The sequence below is a fragment of the Oncorhynchus nerka genome, linkage group LG24 (assembly GCF_034236695.1).
Source record: "Oncorhynchus nerka isolate Pitt River linkage group LG24, Oner_Uvic_2.0, whole genome shotgun sequence".
NCBI lineage: Eukaryota > Metazoa > Chordata > Actinopteri > Salmoniformes > Salmonidae > Oncorhynchus > Oncorhynchus nerka.
Genome location: NC_088419.1, coordinates 58601894 through 58624569, shown reverse-complemented (window position 1 = coordinate 58624569; position 22676 = coordinate 58601894). Strand labels below are relative to the sequence as shown.

Sequence of the window (22676 nt, the reverse complement as noted above, 5' to 3'; positions counted from 1 at the left end):
AGGAAAAGAAAACAAAAAAAGAAGTGGGCCTCCACCCCTGACCTCCCATCCCATTCCCCCACCCCCCACTTCCATAAACCATGTTTCCCATCCCTTCCACCCCACTAGCAACTAAGGTTGCTTGTCAGTCACCCCCAGACCCTCCTGCCCCGCCTCCCGGCGACCAGAGAAAACCCTCCCCATACCATTTTTGAAAAACAACGGTGGAATTGTGGCTCAGGTATACTCTACTAAAAGAGAGGATATCTTTATTTCTTCAAGATTCATAAAGAACTCAGAAAGGTTGTTCTGTCAACATTCCTGCAACATCAAAGGAATGTGTTGTGCAGCCTAATACAAATATTGTCTGAATGTTAGCACAACTAGACCGCTTTTGTGTTTCGGGAACCTATCTACAGTATTACCACAACCTAATAAAACATTCTGGGATCAGTTAAAGAACAGGCGAAATGTGTTCTGAGGACATTGTTGTAACATCAGTGGAATGTTTTTGGAACACTAAAATAAACATTGTAGAATCTTCCACACAACTAGACAGATTTTGTGTTTCGGGAACATATCTTTTGTGACGTTCACACAATTTTCTCACTAGACTGTTCCCACAACCTGATGGAACATTCTGGACATTTTTACAAAACAGACAGAATTTGTTCTGGGAATGTTCTTGTAACATCTGGCAAATGTTTTATACAAACATTTCATAATCTTCACCTCGACTGGACAGTTTACGTGTTATGAGAATATTTGCTGCAACCTAACAAATGTTCTGGGAACTTTGACGGAACCAATTTTGGTTTGCTGGGAAGAACCTACAGATTTGGCATGTGGCACTCTAAAGATTCAATATGTGTCGCCGCCGAAACGTCCCCCACTAAGACACAGGAAACCTTTAGCCAAGTCTTCAACTCAAAAGATTTAAAACTGTAAGGGTATTGGAAACAAAAGAGCTCACACACTCAAAGTCTCCTTAGACCCTCACACCAACATCCAATTGTTTGGCAGGCCTTTAGATCGAACAGCAGAGCAACATAAAGCTATTTGACTAGACATGTTTCCCTTCAAAGAAATGTCACATTGACAGTCTGAAAGGTTACCCCCCCAATAGAGGCCATTCATCCCCATCTTTCCAATCTGCAGGGTGAAAAGATTCAATGGCCTCCCATGCTACCAGGCCTTCATTGTGATTAAAGACCCATGATAGCCCATTGAAGAGCTCATCGGCAGAAGTAATTTACAAGTCAGGGGAGGTCCACTACAGCGTTGAATGTTCATGTTGTTATGATGATAATGCAGATTATGTAACTCTGATGGAGATAAGGGACTCCTTGAAAATGGTGTAACTTATGTGCATTTTATTGAAGTTCACCAGGCTGAACATGAATCAAGGCACTCGCTTATGTTGTTATGATGACAGTGTTCAATTGACAGACCAATATTGTCTGCTTAATAGCTGACTGATAGTTGAAACGGGTGTTCTGGTAGACACTTTCATTGCTGACCACTCAGTAGATGATGATAGTGATGTTAGGAGGTGCCATATTACAGTAACACATAGTATAGACTAAAATATGGAATGGAATACAGTTAGGATTTTCAGACTAGACACAAAATGGAGGCAATAACATCAACTTCAAATGTTATACGGTACAAAAAGGCTTAAATATATTAAAAGTTCTATTTGCAACAGGTTTTTGAAAATGGTAACAAGACCTGACAAGACAATGCAATAACTAGTTGCCATACGTTAGAAATGAATGGGTAGTCTTAGCACTGTGAAGAAGTGTACATACAGCCTCAAATGCTCAACGTGTTTCAAACGGAGTACCGTATGCATTTAACTACTGGACTCTGGAACTGACATATCAGAGATAATGTCATGAGTCCCACTTTCAAAGATTGACCCCTGAGCTAGTGGTGTAGGATTATTGAATGAGAGAAGGAGGCTGAAGCACACCCCACTGGGCACAGATGTAATTTCAGCATCTAGTTTGCATTTATATTTGGTTGAGTCACCATGTCATTGAATTTAGGTAAACATTTAGGTGGAAAACCTTACGTTGATGACTTTTTGCAAATCCAATCAGTTTTCACGTTGATTCAACGTCATCACACTGAATTATTTTGTTGAAATGACGTGGTAACAATGTTGTTTCAACTAGTTTTTGCCCAGTGGGACTTCTGCAGAGCTCACACACTCATTTCAGAAACCCAAAAGAACCGATAGCCAGATGTCGTCAGTTGATGTTTTTCTCTTATAGCAGACATCCGTGGGTATGAACGTTCAGTCCAAATGTTTTCGTCAACAAGGAATTCTGTCCCCTCTGAAGTCCAGTCAAGTGCAAGACTCCTTTTATTGTAAAGGACATTCAGTATCTTAAGAGAGTCCTCTCTCAAACGCTTTAGTTACTTGCTCAGATGAACATATTTGACAACCTAAATCAATGTTCAAATCTGTTCACTGTTCGTCAGGCTTCTTTCACCAGTTGTTTGCTTTAATAGCATATTGTAAGGTCACTCAAGGAAAAGCATTGTCTCCTGTAGAGTCACAAATGAAGGGATGGGAGGGAGGCAATACAATATATAGACAATTCTCGTACCCTTTAAAGGGGGGGGGGGCATGTTTCAATTACACACGTTTGCAGACGACGGTGGTGTCAAAATGACTCCTGAACGCAGAAGAGCGTCATCAATGTCATCCCTCAGCTTGATAACCAATCATAATAATAATAGACATGCTGTATTTACACAATATTAGCAGCTTTACTTCTGGACCTTACACTAAAAAAGGAATAACTTAAACGTACTGTATTATGCCCCCACTGTGATCTCGACAAACAAAATTGTGTATAAAACCCCAACAAATGTACATATATGGGAGAGGGGATGTATAGAATAATAATAACATCATCAATAGTTATCTTGATAACAACAACACTAGTAGGATGGACTGGGACTGTGGTGGGCTGGTTGCAAAGCAGAGCAGAGCCCTGTTGTCCAGCTATGAGGGCAGCATGGGGAGGAAGTGGGTGGAGGGGTGTCTCCTCCGAGCTTTGTGGCCTCGCCGGGGCTTCCCCCTACCGTTCAGAGACACAAACATCTGCCTGCCGCCGTGTTTCCAGCGCAGGGAGGCGTACGTGTTGTAGCCATTCTCCTCGATGCGCTCCTTGAACTTACAATTAGGATTGTACTTCATCTGCAAGTGAGAGAGAGAGAGAGAGAGAGAAACAGAGAGAGGGGAGAGGCAGGTGTTTATTATGACTAGAAGGACTAACTAACAGCAGCAGCATGGACATACCTCTGAGCTAGGGACAAAACTCTATGTCTGTTATTGCACTCAAATGTTCAATATGCTGCTGTGTTGTTATGGAGCCTTTTGTTGTGTGTTCAGAGTGAATGGCCAATCACAGTGAATGGCAAAAATATATATAAGTAGGTGATTGTTATGGTTGGACCATGGTCAAGAAGATAGTTGGATGTTACTGAAATACCAACATGAAAAAGCATAACAAACCATCAGATTCATGCTTTTTCATGTTGGTTGTTTCTTCCTTTATCTACTTCTGAGGCTAAAAACAGAAGCAGTGATTTGTGTCAATATACATGCACAGCCTAGGCAACAAAGCCCTCTCCACTTTGCCATGGGTGGTTGAGCTTCTTATCTGTAAGTGAGTTTGACCTAAAAGATGTGACCGTGACAACCGATTCTAGAGAAATCCCCTCTACAGGCCTCTATCAGTCCAGGATCACAGGGCCCTTATGGAGATAGCATCAGCCTAGCGTGATTCTTCTGCTTAATGATCATTTAGGGAGGATTCAGTGGGAAGTGAATGGAGAGGCTTTGGTAGGCTGATTGAGTTAATCTATGTCCTATTTACACTGGTGGCAGGGTGAAATAACTGTCTGCAAACTTGTCTCATCACAGCTTCACAGTACTGACGGATTGCCAGCTCCAGATTTCTCTCTCTCTCTCTGAGCTGTACTTAGTGCTCTATTCAGTCTGTATCACTGAAACATTACAGATTGCACGATAGCAATGTAAAGGTAATTTCTGGTTGAGACGACATATTCAGCGTTTACCGGGAATGCAGTCTCCGCTGACGCGGTAACATTGCCTTTCAATTTCAATCACACTGTAACGCTGAACTTCCGCGATACAGATTGAATAAGCGCCCTTAGACACCACGGCATAGGCAGCCTCATACATGACAGAGAGAGAGAGAGAGAAAGAGAGGGAGGGAAAGAAAGAAAGAGAGAGCTGGCTGTGTGTGAGCACAACTGCGGGCAGACGGCGCTCTAGACCTTCACAAATGCCTATTTTGTCATCTCAGTTCAGCTTCCTTTTCTTGGCCATCTATTTTGACAGTGGAACAAGCCTCACTTCAAGTCATGCATATGAGCATCACCTGTAGCTATCATCAGGCTTGGCCCGGGTATATAGCCATGATTGATACTGCAACTCTGGCCTGCTGTGGATTTTCCTAGTGTGGATACCTCGAAGACTCACTTGAATGGAATGATCCGTGTTTGTAGGAACATCAGGGTCCCCTAGCTAGAACCTGGCCCCCAGGGTGTCTTGTGAAACAATGTTGCAAGGTGTACCTACCGATCCAAAGAGTGTGCCTTTTTTGGACATTGCTAAGTACAGCCCAGTGCTGACAGATTTGATGGCGACGACTCCCACACTGACAGATCGGATTTCCATTAGACCTGAAAAAGAAGGACCAGGAGTCTGTTAGAACAGGGGAGTTTCCCCATCAAAGCCATTCATTACCGATTAGGAAACCAGACGGCCATATGCTCTGGGGAGAGTTTATTCCCAAGACGAGAGAAGAATATGCACAATGGTCCATTTAAACGATTTCCTTTGTGAAGAGACATCATCTACGATGCAGTTCCTCAACAATTGGCTCCCTGAGAATGACTAGACTGCAGAGAAATAAATACATTTGAAAATAAGCTGTGTATGTCATACAGAAATATAGTGATATGATTCAAATCCACCATTTCAAACACACATCAAAAACAATATTCAATAGGAAAACATCTATTTACTCTTAAGACATTGTTTTAAAGTTTAAAAAAATGATTTGCCATTCAAAAACCTTTTCCCGAGCTCACTGGTGTGCATCCGACCATGGCCTGATGTATCGACACTGAGTATACAAAACATTAAGAACAACTTCCTAATATTGAGTTGCACCCCCTTTTGCGTTCAGAAGATTTATCGGGGCATGGACTCTACAAGGTGTCGAAAGAGTTCCACAGGGATACTTGCCCATGTTGACTTCGATGCTTCCCATAGTTGTGTCAAGTTGGCTGATACAGAAACGGTTGAGCATGAAAAACCCAGCAGCATTGCAGTTCTTGACACACTCAAACCGGTATGCCTACTACCATACCTCGTTCAAAGGCACTTCAATCTTTTGTCTTGCCCATTCACCCTCTGAATGGCACACATACACAATCAATGTCTCAATTGTCTCAAGGCTTAAAAATCCTTATTTGACCTGTCTCCTCCCTTTCATCTACTCTGATTGAAGTGGATTTAAAAAGTGACATCAATAAGGGATCATAGCTTTCACCTGGATTCCCCTGGTCAGGCTATGTCATGGAAAGAGCAGGTGTTCCTAATGTTTTGTACACTCAGTATACACCATCTCAGTAGACTGACTGCAGCATACAGCACAAAGGGCATTATGGGCTGGGTCCCAGCCTGCACAGGGAAGGAGTGCCATCCTCCCAGACCTGACACTGATGATACCCGGTGTTGTTTACCAGGGAGACACAAAGCAGCGTCTGATGGCCACTTACACCAACCTCTTACCCACTTTTACCATGAAAGATCTGGCAGTGCTGCAGGCTAATTGTTTCCTCTGGGCACAGATTGCAAACAAGTCCCATGTAGCTTGGTCTTAATCTGGTTTTAGTCTACACAAAAGGCCCTTAGCCATTGTCATGACGATAGACACAAATATTTTGGAAATGACCTAAGGGCCTTACCGTGGGGGCCTGAATAGAACCTAATTGCTGGATATGCATTTCCCTTGGATAACTCCTGCTGGCTTTATTTGGACAGTCTCACCTTCAAAGGTACCCTGATGTGGCCTGCTATCTGATCTGAACACACATCCCTCCCAACAGACACCACCAGCCATGGAAACCCAGTTTAGAGGAGAAAAACATGTTGAGAAACATTATGTTTTTTTTTCTCTTCCTATGGGCACCGCTGGATGTTGCTGAAAAAGGAAACAAGGCCAATAAATGGCCTGTTGCCTTTGGACAGGGCCTGTAAACACTGTAACACATCAAGGTGCTGAAGGAGATGTGGACCCCATGCCAGTAGGAAATGAAGCAGGAGCCGTAAACTCGCAAAGCGCCCAGACCAGAGGTGCAGCATTGCTCATGCAGAACAACATGTGCTGAAGGGGGCAGCGAGTGTGTTTCCGAGCAGGGTTCCTGGTTAAAACCCATCCAGCGATGAAAAATAAACGCCCTCCCCAGGGTCCTGAGCAGGTGCTACTCTCCAGTCACTGCAATCTTTCCCCCGTTTATGTAAATCCAGACTTTGTTTGGATAGAAATTAGGAAAAATGTGTACTTGGCAGCAACAGTTGACTTAATATGTTTGGGGATTAAATAATCAGTCTCAGATCAGAATTCAAACTGCTATACTGGATTTTCTAGTTCCACCTGCCTGTATCTGGATAGATCATACAATGGTATTGTATGATAATAGCAGAAAGGAGTAATGGTCTTAGGGACAGGGGAAATTCTTATTCAGGGGAAATCCTTATCATCCCACTTATTGGGATAGTTAAACCACATTACAAAATGACACATTGGTTTCCTTACCCTGTAGGCAGTCTATGGACAAGGTATGACAGCAATTTATGCTTTGGTTTAGATTCCCTGTCACTGTTTTCACATGTTTATGTTAAGCATTTAAGCATTTGTACCAATATTAGCATTTGTCGCGCATCATGTCCAAATCAAAAGCACAGTATCTATAATGGCGAACGTGCATGAAGACAGAATTCAGGTGTCATTTGTTTTAGCACTATCCACTCACTGTTTTTACTACGGTGCGCGAAATGTGCCAATAAATCAGTACAATCTACAGTACTTTTTCAGTTTTTCAAAATGCCAGCGTGTTGAAGCAAATGTTGGGGTCATGTATAACCTGTTAATGTCCTTCCAAAAAATGAGTAACGAAGAACAATTTACAATACAGCGGTAAGCGCATGAGGGCCGCCATCTTTACGCACCTCCAGGCATCTATTTTCGGCTGGCGTTAAGACCGCTCTAGCGTCAAACGCACGTTAGTTTTCAGTTTGCAACTAAAAGCTGTTTAGCGGTAACGCAGTAGGTTATGGCATGAATTTTGACAGTGGAGACGCAGCCTATCCAGCCGTGACGCACACTGCCCATGTGCGCATGGAACAAGAGTAGCCTAATGTGCTTTTGGTGCCTGTATACTTCGTATTTAGAAACTATGTTTTTTCCCATTTCGTTTTATTTGATTAAAAACCAAGCATAGCCTCAATGAAGGCTTTTTTAAAAATATGCCCAACGCAATCGTGAAGTAGTCAAGACTGTCGATAAAGGGTTTGATAAAGGGTTTGGCTCCTGAGACCGCTTGGAAATAAATCTTCATCACCAAAGCTTTATTAAAATATCAAGTTTGAAAGGAGTAAAAAAGAAAGCTGTCAAAGAACACACATCAGCACAGTTTCACATTGCACATCACTCTCTCGTTGAATGACATGTGCCACTCATCCTGACAACCCATTCAACCGTCAAGCAGCACACTGTCGTTAACCATAACAACTTACAGTACCATACATAACACTGACATTTTTTTTATCTAAGCATTGTAGGCAGGCCCACATTATTTTAGCCATGCAGGTCCCATTTTTGAACGTGCGTAAAACCCCCTCCGTGATGTAGGCATTCCCATCATGAAACCAGAGATGAGAACCTCTGTGAATACCGCTGAAACTCGTATTTAGAGATATCTGTAACCTATAAAAATGTATTGTTTTCCATTTAATTGTATTACATCCAAACTTATTAGAATGATTCACCTTCCTGATTTTTTTGGTGACAACATTGCGCTTGCAATGCAACCTCTGGAGATGTGTGAATGCGATCGGATCTGTAAAATGGTTCCGATTATTTTCAGAAAACAGGCCTATTTGGGAACAGTACAACGGTATAATGGATATTCTTCGTTTCTTTTTATATTGGATCTTTATCCAGTTAATGTGCAAAGTTAGGATGTGCGTAAAACCCTCCATAGTCTGCGTTGGTTTAATATTATACAGTGCCTTCGTAAATTATTCAGACCCCTTGACTTTTTCCACATTTTGTTAAGTTACAGCTTTATTAAAAAAGTTGCTTCAATTGTTTGTTTTTTCTATCAACAATCTACACACAATACCTCATAATGACAAAGCAAAAACAGGTTTTTAGAAATGTTTGCTAATTTATTCTAAATAAAAAACTGAAATATTACATTTACATAAGTATTCAGACCCATTACTCAGTACTTTGTTGAAGTACCTTTGGCAGCGGAGTCTTCTTGCGTATGACGCTACAAACTTAGCACACCTGTATTTGGGGAGTTTCTCCCATTCTTCTCTGCAGATCCTCTCAAGCTCTGTCAGGTTCCATGGGGAGCATTACCACACAGCTATTTTTAGGTCTCTCCAGAGATGTTCGATCGGGTTCAAGTCCGGGATCTGGCTAGGCCACTCAAAGACTTTGCTCCGTTCATCTTTGCCTCAATCCTGACTAGTCTTCCAGTCCCTACCGCTAAAAAACATCCCCACAGCATGATGCTGCCACCACCATGCTTCACCGTAGGGATGGTGCCAGGTTTACTCCAGACGTGACGCTTGGCATTCAGGCCAAAGAGTTCAATCTTCATTTCATCAGACCAGAGGGTCTTGTTTCTCATGGTCTGAGAGTGTTTATGTGCCTTTTGGCAAACTCCAAGCAGGCTGTCATGTGCCTTTTACTGAGGAGTGGCTTCCATCTGGCCTCCGTCTGGCCACACTACCATAAATGCCTGATTGGTGGAGTGCTGCAGAGATGGTTGTCCTTCTGAAAGGTTCTCCCATCTCCACAGAGGAACTCTAGAGCTTTGTCAGAGTGACCAACCGGTTCTTGGTTACCTCCATGACCAAGGCCCTTCTCCCCCAATTGCTCAGTTTGGCCAGGTGGCCAGCTCTAGGGAGAGTCTTGCTGGTTCCAAACTTCTTCCTTTTAAGAATGATGGAGGCCACTGTGTTCTTGGGGACATTCAATGCTGCAAACATTTTTTGTTACCCTTCCCCAGATCTGTGCCTCGACACAATCCTGTCTCTGAGCTCTAAGTACAATTCCTTCGACCTCATGCCTTGGTTTTTGCTCTGACGTGCACGGTTTCGAATTTGATTAGAATGATTAATTCTCTTTTTAGGCCTTATCAATAGTGATTTTAATCTTGCTTATTGGCAATGTTTGGCATTTCCATGGTCAGCCATAATGCAATTTATTGTTGGCCTAGCCCCTGTGAATGCTATTGAAGCCATGCAATTAATTAGAAAAATGTGGATGTCACGTCCTGACCTTAGTTCCTTTTTTATGTCTCTATTTTAGTTTGGTCAGGGCGTGAGTTGGGGTGGGCATTCTATGTTTTGTTCCATGTTTTGTATTTCTGGTTTTCGCCTGGTATGGTTCCCAATCAGAGGCAGCTGTCAATCGTTGTCTCTGATTGAGAACCATACTTAGGCAGCCTGTTTTCCCTCTATGGTTTGTGGGTAGTTGTTTTCTGTGTCTGTGTTTTACCATACAGAACTGTTTCGGTTTTCATTTATTTATCTTGTTCTTTTGTATTCAGTGTTCGGTTATATTTCATTCAAATTTGGACACTTACCACGCTGTGCATTGGTCCGATCTTTCCTACTCCTCCTCAGAAGAGGAGGAAAACCATTACAGTGGACTGTAAAGGGATTCAATTTAACATATTTTGCAAAGATAAGTCTATATTTTCTTATTTCATTTCTGTAAGCCATTTAATAAACTATAGCGGACTAACATTGAAATTGGAGTTGATTCCAAGGCCATACATAAAAGACCATAAATACACAACTTGATACAACCACATATTTCGCCATGGAGCACGTTCTGATTGGCCAGTGACGGGCCAAGCCTCAACACACCCACAACTTGTTAATTCATCAAAATACAGCCCTTTTGCGCCAAAGCCAGCAAGTGCCCGATAAGTGTGATAATGAAAATAGCAAAAATATTTCCAACACACCCCTGAACCTATAGTGCCACCACCTGCACTGAGATTTACCATTGTGAGGTTTGTTAAAATAGAGCCCCCGCTATTGATTGTGAAGCTCAACAAAGTTACTTACGGTGCCTTCAAAAAGTATTCATAGCCCTTGACTTATTGCACATTTGGTTGTGTTACAGCCTGAATTCACCCATCTACACACAATACCCCATAATGACAAAGTGAAAAAACATTTTTTGTCATTTTTACAAGTATTGAAAATGAAATACAGAAATATCTCAGTTACATAAGTACTCACAATTTAGAATCACAGTTGGCAGTGATTACAGCTATGAGTCTTTCTGGTTAAGTCTCTAAGAGCTTTGCACGCCTGGATTGTATAATAGTTACCTGTTATTCTTTAAAAATATATTAAAGCTCTGTCAAATTGGTTGTTGATCATTGCTAAACAAGCATTTTCAAGTTTTGCCATAGATTTCCAAGTAGATTTATGTCAAAACTGTAACTTAGCCACTCAGGAACATTCACTGTCTTCTTGGTAAACAACTCCACTGTAGATTTGGCCTTGGTTTTAGGTTATTGTCCTGCTGAAAGGTGAACCCAACCTGCTCTCCAGTGTCTGGTGGAAATCAGGTTGAACAAGATTTTCCTCTCGGATTTTACCTGTGCTTAGCTCTATTCCGTTTCTTATTTATCCTGTAAGACTCCCCAGTTCTTACTGGTTACAAACATACCCATAACATGATGCAGCCAGCAATATGCTTGAAAATATGGACAGTGGTACTCAGTAATGTGTTGTATCGGATTTTCGCCAAACATAACACTTTGTATTTAGGACAAAAAGTGAATTGCTTTGACACATTTTTTGCAGTATTACTTTAGTGCCTTGTTGTAAACAGGATGCATGTTTTGGAATATTTTTTATTTAGCAGGCTTCCTTCTTTTCACTCTGTCATTTAGGTTAGTATTGTGGAGTAACTACAATGTTGTTGATCCATCCTCAGTTATCTCCTATCACAGCCATTAAACTCTGTAACAGTTTTATTGTTAGAATTGGTTTCATGGTGAAATCCCTGAGCGGTTTCCTTCCTCTCCGGCAACTGGATTAGGAAGGACGCCTGTATCTTCGTAGTAACTGGGTGTATTGATACATCATCCAAAGTTTAATTAATAACTTCACCATGGTCTAAGGGATATTCAATGTCTGCTTTTCCCCCCAACTTCCAATAGTTGCCATTCTTTGAAAGACAAATTCCACTTTGACATTATGGGGTATTGTGTGTAGCTCAGTGACAAAAAAATATAAATGTTATACATTTTACATTCAATCTTTAACACAACAAATTGTGGAAAAAGTCAAGAGGTGTGAATACTTTCTGAAGGCAGTGTATAGATGATTTGAACATGATGCGCTAAAAATGCTAATATCGGTCCCATGACTTGAATGGGATTTGTACCACAAATGCTAAAATCGTAACATGAGGAAACAGTGCCAGGGAAACTAAACCAAAGCATGGATTGCTGTCATACCTTGTCAATAGGCTGCTTCAAGGGTAGGGAAACCAATATGTCATTTGGGTGAACTATCCCTTTAAGTGACATTGTGAAACCAACCCCTCATTAAATAAGATAGCCACAGACAGTGTCAGCATCTCCTTTCTTCCTGTCTTTCCTGTCAGCATGGAGCGATACACAGACTCCCAGCTGCTAACACCATTATCCATGCTTACCAGGTTAAGTCATTCACATCAGACACACACAGAGAGAGACAGAGAGGGTAAATAAATACAGGGCCTGTTGAGTCTTTCTTCTCTGACATGTGTGTGGACATGGAGACCCATGTTTCACACAGCTGCAGTGGTGAGGCCAGCCCAGAGCCTTTAAGGGCACGTTAGCACTTTGATGGCAACGTCCCCTTTACGAGCTGTGTTTACAAACATTGGGCGTTTTGGTGGCAGGGAGCGTGCAAGCGACTCATAAACTAATAGGCCCAGGCCGGCTGGTGATTGGAGCTCACCGTGGGTTTATGGGGACTTGTCCAGTCCAATGAAAACCGCTGGTGCCTGAAAGTACTGCTGCCTCTAATTGCCATCATTTGCTGCTCTGAGCTCCAGGCACAGTAGGTGCTACCATACTCCTCACTCTGATATGTAGACTACAGTATGTACTGAAGGCACGGAGTGGTTCAAATGACTTTTCCCCTGAAGTATCAAATGCAGGCATGCAGGCATATCCACGTGTGAGAATAGTTTTGCGCTTGTTTCGATATCAGAGAGAAAAAGACTTCCATCGACACCCATGCTCAAATCGGTTTCACCATTCCCTTTCTCCTGTTATTTCGTCCATACATGGCAGTGTAGCTGCCAGCAGAACCAGCATCTAAGGACATGAGATGGGGATTTGATATTGCTTAGAGAAAGTGCTTGGTCTCTGGACACTTGACCAGGCATCCATAAAGGTCACTTAGATCCATACTGTAACTCTTAGTCACCTTTGAAAGGTCAGGCCCTTGTGTTCAAAGCTGGCGGCAGAGCTAGTTTTAACCACCTTTTCTAAACTTACATGTTACATTCCCAAGGTCACTAATACTGGGCTAGCTGCAACAACTGCAGCTAAGACTTCTGACTTACCCCAATGTGTGGCTTTATTGACCTAATTTGTACCCTGTGAAGCTAATGACCATGAGTACTCACATTACAGTAGACCCGCATGTAATGTGTGAGAATATGTGTGCCATATTATGCAATGAGTGTTTCTGCGTTTTTCAATGCAATATTAACCAATTGTTGCATGTGGACTTGCAATAAAATAAGAAATGATTCAAGAAAAGGAAGCTATTTGTAATCATGCTGTTAATATTGATTAGGAAGGTCGTTTTTGCTTACTTCTTGCCCTTGGCAGAATCTGCTAACCGTTGACATGTTTTGGCCAGAGCTGTCAATAATCCGAAGCTGCTATTACTAGCAAGTCCTACGCTATACAGGACTAGTCAAGTGTGGACTGACCTTTTTTTTTAAAGCATAGAAGAAGCCTTTTCCCCAGTGTTCTTTTACTCTTTCTCTTTCCATTCTTTCCAGCTTTTGTGGAAGTGAGCCCCTCGTCAGATCATTCAGCCTTTTCTGACGTAAAAAAAACAAAAACGCAGTAAGGAAAGCGAGAGACACTCTCACGGGGTTCCTTTTGTCAGACTCATGCTATGGGAGGAGGAGGGAGTGGGTACAGGGTGTAGGTGCTGGTAATAAGAAGGGGGGGGGTCATAAAACTATGTCGACTCCAATTTGCCCCTCTGTCCCCCAATAAGTCTTTGTTACTTACAGTACCTGAGAGGTGGAGGGGAGACAAGATCTTATTAATGACTAAGCTTTTTGTTGGACTTGGAGGGGGGTGGGGGTCGGGACTTTCCCTCCCACCACAATTAAAAAGCAGGGTATAAGGAAGGAGCAGAGTCGAGTGAAAGACCTTCTTTTTGGGTCTTTAATTTCTTGGGTTGCCCCCTTCAGCAGCCCTCCATGGCCCGGTGCTCGACCAGGAGAGAGCCTGGGAATCTGTGCGCTCCCGCTGGGCGCCTGCTCTTGATTGACATACCTTTTCAATTATTTCACAGTTAGCTTGCCTTTTAAATGGAGAGGGCCCTGTTTTTTTCCTCTGCCCTCCTTTTCAAAACACAAGCTTTTCATGTTGGGTCTTCGCTGCTGGGCCTAATGGCTGTGACCAGCACCTTTGATCTGAGCTGACCCCCTCAGAGGGCTGGAGACTGGGTCCTAGCAAAGGCCTGTGTGTGTGTGTGTGTGTGTGTGTGTGTGTGTGTGTGTGTGTGTGTGTGTGCGCGTGCGCGTGCGCGTGTGCGTGCGTGCGTGCGTGCGTGCGTGTGTGTGTGTGTGTGCGTGCGTGTGCCTCTGCCTCTGCCTCTCTGAATGGTTAAGGAAGGAGGGGACATAGCCAGCATCACTTACTTTAAACACCTTGAAAGATTATCATGGGAAAATAATTTAGTTGGTAGATCGAAATCAGTCCAAGTGATCCCCGGCAGACAACTCTTTATGTAGAATTACTCTGGTATTAAGCATACAGTTTTTACTTTTATCTCAACTTAGGTCACACGTTTTAAATGAATTCGCAGAATATGATCATCTGTAGTTCTGTGCTACAGATATTAGGGTTTTACAGTAGGAAACACATGGAGGATAAGGAAAATCATTCATATTTGCTTCAACTATTATTGTCTGTGACTTATCTGTGTCTGATGAGGGGAGAGACACCTATCAGTCTGTCCTGCTCTGCCTCTCATAACTACTTTCACCTGCACGTTTTATGGACACTCTCTTCTAGAACTACAATAATAGCAGACACTCTGTTTACACACAACTTTCTCCTTGACCTGTAGATAAGATACTGTAAGGCAGAGCAAACGCAGTACTAGTTTCATGAACAACATTTGAAAGGAACGTCTCTTACCAAGATGCATAGGCTTTTATACTTGCGGGTCTCAATAAGATAAAGTCAAAGAATGAGTGAAGAAAATAGCACCCTCACAACCCTAACACAAGCAGCTGACCTAGCCATCAGTTAGTAGGCCATTCAATAACAAACATCCTCATCTAACTGGTTTCAGTCCCTGTCCAAGCTGACAGCCTGGTAGCATAATGCCGACCCACATCGCCATGCGGTGAAGAGCAACCTGACGTTGTGGTGACAGATCAAGGCCAGAAGCATGTCACTGGCAGGTTCATCGCTCTCTCTCAACACAGCTCTGAAGGCATGGAGTTACCGGAGGCAACAAGAGTTCACCTAACAGTGGGTCTCCAAGGTATGTCGACAGGGATCTGTAATGTGAGATCCGCAAAATATTCACACAAAAAAGAGTGGATCATAACCGTTTTTTAAATATTGTACATGGTTGAATTTATTGCCTGGTCGAAATAACACATAATAGACCCCCAATAATGTCAAGGCTTTTGGTTCATTCCAACTGAACGAGTAGCTTTACTTTTATAATATGATTGATAAACGTTCCCTATAGCATTGCATTGGTACATAACAGAAGTACATAACATAATGGGAATTTTATAAATGACATGTACAGTATAGTATGGAGAATGGCTATTGGATGGCTGTGGCATTAGTCTTGACAGTGTTACCTCTAGATTGAGTGTTACCTATAGATGCTGAACGACTTGTCAGGGACCCAGTGCTTTCGGCTATATTACCAGAATTTACCTGGAAGCTTGATAATTCTATCATGTGCAAATGCTTCATTGATACTGTACATGTTTTTTAATGAATTAAACCTGATCTTCTGTTAACTACCAGTGACAGTGTTGGGACAAAAAGGGATCCCTACAGGAGACACAGTCTGCTGGGAGGCTAGAAGGGACTGGCTTACCTTCACATAGGAGCTTGTAATTGAGTCAGGGTACATGAACTCACAGTCCACTAAGGGAAAAGACAGCAGAGATATAATATTAAACAGCTTTAAATCTTACACTGTATATTAATACACGACACACGGTACTTTTCGTGAAGCCCGGTCGCACTTGTCTCAGTGATATACAGTATGTCCACAGTGTAATGGTATGCTGTGACTCTGACATCCTAATTTAAACATTAGCCGCTCGGCTTTCAGCTTTCATACAGCTTTGATCTCTGGGAAAACAGAGAGGGGTAGATGTAGGTAGACTTTGTGTTGTGCCTGTGCCTGATTGGCCCTGTTACATCATGACATGAAAGCAAATATAGGCATTTTATGTCAGAGCAGGGAGGGAGCAGGCAGCAGGGCTTGTTTGGGTCAGGGTGCTGCATGGTGCTTGTGGCCACATGTCTTTCCCATTAACCTGTGTATAAGGGGGAGGTCAGGGACAGACAGGAAGCAGCATTGATCAGGCTCAATCTCAGCGTCTGCTCGCTGAAACCAGAGGACAAAGGCCAGGCAGGGGAGAGGTACAGGGAGAGGGCAGGGAAATCCCCTTAGAGCCCCATACCATGACCGACTGGGTGGGTGATTGAGAATTACAGCTGGAAGAGAGAGCACCCCCGCTGAAATATCGCCCTCTGAAACAAATTTAGAGGCATGAGAGACCTTGATTAGCCAATTGGGGGAGAATTCTCGAAGCACTATTTCCAATCCCGGAGGGCTCAAACGGTTTGTTCATCAGAGAGCAGAGAGAGAAGATAGAATTGGATACCTAGCCCTGAAGATGTTCATGCCAAATCAATGCACCATAACCAATTCCAATACTAGGAGAAACTAAGAAACATGCCAACAAAAAAACGTAATATTTCAACCTTCAGAGGTGAAACATGCTTTTGAGTATCGTCACATCACATTCACCTTTCATTTGACTGGTGAATAACCATGTAATTATCTTCAGGGATATTGGTTTAATTTAAAACTCTATTCACACCGGCTTCACGTAGAAAACGAGCCACATTGTATGATGGGGAATTTGTGACCTTTGGTTTTTACACCAGTGTTTTGTTTTTATAACTGCACGCTCCATAACTAATATGGCTGTCAAAAGGTAATGTCAGTTTTATGCTCAAATACATATGGTGTGATGCCCTCACCTGTTTACAGGACTGACTGGTGCTGGACATTTACAGTCTCTTTAACGGCCCTGTGAGTGCCACCCCAGAGCAGTGCTCCAGAGCTGCGGCTCCGTATTGCAGCTGTGGAGCTCACGGCTCAGCGTCAGGGCAGTGGCCTGTGTCTCCGGACATGCCTCATACCTATTAAATCTCACAAGACAAATATGATTTATTCATCCCACCCAAACAGCTATGAGACACATCTCCTTGGAGCAGAGCCGAGTGACTCCCTCAAGCAGACACACACGACACACACACACACACACACACACACACACACACACACACACACACACACACACACACACACACACAGTGTGTATTAAGCAGTACACACATACAATAATGTTTTGCCTCTAATCGCTGACTGCTTTTCTTAGTAAATAGATACAAAAAAATGTATTCCTTTATAACCGTTCATTTCCAGACCCAGACAAACTTCAGACCCAGAGTTAGATGAGATGGAAGCTGAATATCAGAAAAAAGCCCACACCAACTTGATGAAATCTCAGTCTCCGCAATAACATTACCTGAATATCTCTCAGGTCTACAACATGTTGGAGACATTCAATGCAGCAAAAGTAGCCAAAGTGAAAAGTTTCCAGCCTTTTGGCCTGTGCTTTTTGGTTCTACTCTGTCTTCAAATGAGGTAAGACTGTCTGGGACTCTTGGCTTACAGCTATTCTAACAAGTAATAAAGATACTCATGGCTAATTTAACTCTGTCATTTCTGGCCGGTTGTGATCATTCCTCAAAGTAATAGATGTTGTTGGATATTTTTTTATAACCATAACCACAGCTAATTCAGCAGGATAAAACAATACAGTCTGATACATATGCTACGACACACAGCTCCACTACCACACACATGCTAAAACCCCCTGTCTGTCTGAGGACTTACATGTGTCCTGCATGGTGTTTTTATACAATGTGAGTATCTATACAATACCCTATCTCCTGATGACATGCATGTGTGCAGTACAATGGACAATAATGTGTATAGCCTATCTATACAACACCCTGCCTGATGACTACAGTAACTTGATCGATAATGTGGTCAGGGTAAGTTACAACACATCAGCCACGCCGATCTTCAACACGGGGGCCCCTCAGGGGTGCGTGCTCAGTCCCCTCCTGTACTCCCTGTTTACTCATGACTGCATGGCCAGGCACGACTCCAACACCATCATCAAGTTTGCCGAAGACTCAACAGTGGCCTGATCACCGACAACGATGAGACAGCCTATAGGGAGGAGGTCAGAGACCTGGCTGTGTGGTGCCAGGACAACAACCTCTCCCTCAACGTGATCAAGACAAAGGAGATGATTGTGGACTACAGGAAAAGGAGGACCGAGCACACCCCCATTCTCATCAATGGGGCTGCAGTTGAGCAGGTTGAGAGCTTCAAGTTCCTTGGTGTCCACATCACCAACAAACTAACAAGCACACCAAGACAGTCGTGAAGAGGGCACAACAAAACCTATTCCCCCTCAAGGGTCTGAAAAGATTTGGGTGGGTCTTCAGATCCTCAAAAGGTTCTACAGCTGCACAATAGAGAGCAGGTTGCTTCACTGCCTGGTATGGCAACTGCTTGGCCTCCGACCGCATGGCACTACAGCGGGTAGTGCGTACGGCCCAGTACATCACTGGGGCCAAGCTTCCTGCCATCCATGACCTCTATACCAGGCGGTGTCAGAGGTAGGCCCTAAAAATTGTCAAAGAATCCAGCCACCCTAGTCATAGACTTTTCTCTCTGCTACAGCATGGCAAGCGGTACCGGAGTCTAGGTCCAATAGGCTTCTTAACAGCTTCTACCCCCAAGCCATAAGACTGCTGACATCTAATCAAATGGCTACCCAGACTGTTTGCATTGATTTGATTTGACTAGAGCATTATAGAAATATTTGCAGTGAGCTCCAAAAGTATTGGGACAGTGACCATTTTTGTTGTTGTTTTGGCTCTGTACTCCAGCACTTTGGATTTGAAATTATACAATAACTATGATGTTAAATTGCATACTGTCATCTCTAATTTGAGGGTATTTTCATCCATATCAGGTGAACCATTTTGAAATTACAGCTCTTTCTGTACATAGTCCCCCCATTTTATACAGAGCCAAAACAACAAAAAATGTCACTGTCCCAATACTTTTGGAGCTCACTGTGTATGATGTACAATATCCTGTGTAATGAAGGAAATGGAAATATGGTGAGAGGAATTCTGGATGTACCTGCGTCTGTGTTCCCTTCGCATGCGGACCAGCCCGCCAAACAACAACGGGCGATTGACAGAAAGGAGAACAAGAAGAAAAGAGTTGGCAGAGCTTGCTCCTTCCCTGCCCAGATCTCGCCTGTTGTTCCCACATTCCTGGGGACCTCTTGGGGGATGAGAGCGCCGATGGGCCTGATAACATTATTTGCCTGCTGTCTTTTAATCTATCAGTCCACACTCACTCACTGCCGAGCTATCTGTGTGTGTTGGGATAGACTCACACAGACATGTCCCATACACACTGGACAGCTCCATATAGACCTGTAGTTTAGGGTTCTAGGGAATGTGCAGTGATATTTTATTATGTAACCTTTATTTAACTAGGCAAGATAGTTAAAAACAAATTCTTATTTACAATGACGGCCTAGGAACAGTGGGTTAACTGCCTTGTTCAGGGACAGAACAGCATTTTTTTTTACCTTGTCTGCTTGGGTATTCGATCTACCAACCTTGTGGTTACTGTCCCAACACTCTAACCACTAGGCTGTTGGGCCAGTAACCGAAATATGAGGCTGTGGGTAGAGTTATGTCATTTCACTGTTGAAATGATCTTTGACTTCAGCATTAGTCCCCTCTATAGAAGAGGGAGACACCTGCTTTACATTTTGCTCTATTGTTGTCCTACGTTTTCAAGAATTGGGCAGCGGAACGTGGCTTTAAATGGCACAGATATTGCACAATGGCATGTGCAAATCCTAGAAAATTCCAGATGACAGTATCCTGATGGGATATCTGTTTATTGTGATTGAGTCTAGCCTATGGCATGCGACATCATAATAAAGTCACACAAGGTTACTTCAAGTTCCCGTGCAGGCACTTGGATCAAGATGACGAAGTAAAGAAGTTAACGTCATATTCATTGTCGATACCTTTCCCTTTAATTAGACACTAAGAGTGTCAATTAAGTGGAAACATAACAACAGTATCGAGAGAAACACACTATGCAACCTTTACTCAACATAGATTTGACACAAAAATCCCAGATGATAATGAAAATTCCAACTGTGATTCTCTTTTCAGAATGCATCTAACCTATGACCCTGGCTCTTTTTATATAGTGTTTTACAGTTATACGCTATGGTTAAGTTGTTTTATGTGTCATCTTCTAGAGAAACACCCTTTTGACACTGTCATACCCAGCATAGTTTAACAAGCACATGGCACAGGTCATGCAGTATAATGCTAACAGTTGATAAATGATCATTCAATATCAAATTCAATGACATACTACTAGTATGGAAACATAAATTCATCCTTATTCTGGCTATATTTTACTCTAACCCTCTGTGCCAGTGAGTTAGGTGTGCAGAACAGAAGGATGTGACTGTGTGTGTGTGTGAACTGGCTGAGCTCAGGTGAAAGCTGACTCTCACACTCCCTCGGCCCCGGCTGTGAGGGGTGACATTCTCTCACACACAATCCCTATCTGGTACAGTTTCAGGGCCAGCACAGCACTCTGCCCTGTTTCCCCTTTATACTGCTTCTGCTGGGAGAAGTGCTCAGGGGATTAGCCACGTCCTTCAAAGGCCATTCAAGTAAATGACAGGTATCCTGTTTCGGCGGTGCTGGGACAGGCCAGATGAGGAGCGCAGAGGCCAAGCAGGAGAGCAGGGGTCAGCTTGGGACAAAAAGACAGGGCCAGTGTGGGCCTCACTCTATCTGGCTCACTCCCTGGCCCCCCAAACTGGGGGCCCTGTGTTTATGAATGGTCCGCTTGATGGGACCGCCGAGACATTGTCTCGCACTGGTAACTTTAGTCCAGCGCATTGTTTTCAGATTGTGGTGTCTTTGTTTTCTTTTGGGCATGGCTTCCCCTGATGGAGAATTAATTCAAATAAAAATGAACACTTCTCTCATCAGACTAGTCAATTAAACAATGTTGCAACTTAGTAACTATGATCATTCACATTGCCATTTGCATTTCAACATAAAAGACTAAGCCGTATGAAATGAAAGGTTTTGTTAAAACTACCTAGGATTTTGGAGGAAAAATGTTTTAGGTAACGAATGGATTCAGGTTATGTCATGTTAATGTTTCCCTCTAATGTGAGGATGTCAGATTCTATCATACTAGTTCGTACCTGGCAGCTGTACTATATCAACTTGGACAGAATCCTTGCCAGACAGTCCTTTCCCTCTGCTAAACATTTTGATAAAATTGCATTTAGATTTTGCAATTCCATCAAAGGCCTACATTTGAATACTTGGGACGGCCACACACCATTGAAGTTTATCAGTCCATCGTTTTATCAGTCTACATCAATCTATTGGACAGTGTGTAAGACATTATGAGACAGATACAGCTGATAACGCTGCATAGATGGCCATAGGGAGTTCCGTATCCTGCCATTTTCTCTGGACAGCACACACACACACTCTGCCCCTCGGCCACCACCGCACACACAAACACACACACACTCTCTCGCGCTCTCTCTCTCTCTCTCCATCCTCGCCCCACCCGGTGAACTGCAATCTAGCAGAGCTGCGGAAGTGTTTCATTTACCAATTACCGCTTGCAGATAAAGCACACGTTCCCACAGTCTAGAAGGCCAGGGTCAAATGTGACCAATTAGCCCATCCCCTCCAAGCAGAGATTACCAGATTTATCCACAGTATAACAGCGCAAATCCTTCAGAATCATGACCCACAACTAGTATGGACCAACCCAAAGACACATAGTACAACTCTATAACAGTAAAACAACATTGCAGAAAACAGGCAAACAGTGCACGTAACCACTAAAGTGGGTTGCCTTTCAGGTACTGGGCCTAACTATGCAGATACTGAACAAGAATGTGAACAGATTCTTGATGTTCAGTATCTTTAAAAAAATGTGTTTTATTTGTTTTTAGGGGGTATATCAGCTGTAATATTGCAGATAGATTTTGGCTTCCATCACTGTAACTGTCTGCATCACTTCCAGTCCCCCATATATGTTTTTGAAAAAAAAAATATATATACATATACATGCACATACATACATACATACACATATAAATAAATAAATACATAAATAAATACATACATACATACATACATACATACATACATACATACATACATACATACATACATACATACATACATACATATAAAAACATACATACATACACACATACATACATACATACATACATATCTTTAAAAATATATATATATATTCCTGTATTACTGTCTAACCCTAGCACCCCTCCCCCAATTGGAGTAAACTAGTGAACAACAACCCTTAGGCCTGTATTTCCAGCTTATACATACTACATACATTTTATGGACACAGTCTATTTTACAATAATTCCTCTACCTTCAACCTCTCCCATATATTTATGATGTCCATCCGGTTTGATTTCTATTTGCCATATCTTTCGAACTGTGTTCTTAAAAAAAAAAGTTCTTAACCTATATACGTTTTACGGGCACAGTTTTACATGAGTTATCTTGTTGTTATTAGTCCCAACCTTCAGCTCCATTCAACCCCTCCCATCTATCTCTTAACATAATTCATATTGGATTTATATTTGCCATATATTTCTCAA

At 42.6% G+C, this 22676-nt stretch overlaps 1 protein-coding gene across 1 annotated transcript in view; it reads right to left on the bottom strand.

The window, feature by feature from the left end:
• Nucleotides 1-1308: 1308 nt before the first annotated feature.
• LOC115107390 (fibroblast growth factor 10-like) overlaps nt 1309-22676 on the bottom strand; it is a 43245-nt gene continuing 21877 nt past the window's right edge. Inside the window, exons 2-3 of the mRNA XM_029630790.2 lie at nt 4604-4707; nt 1309-3193 (exon numbers count right to left, since the gene is read on the bottom strand). Coding sequence (XP_029486650.1) covers nt 2999-3193; nt 4604-4707 — 299 coding nt within the window. The 3' untranslated portion in view covers nt 1309-2998. The remainder of the gene's footprint in view (nt 3194-4603; nt 4708-22676) is intronic.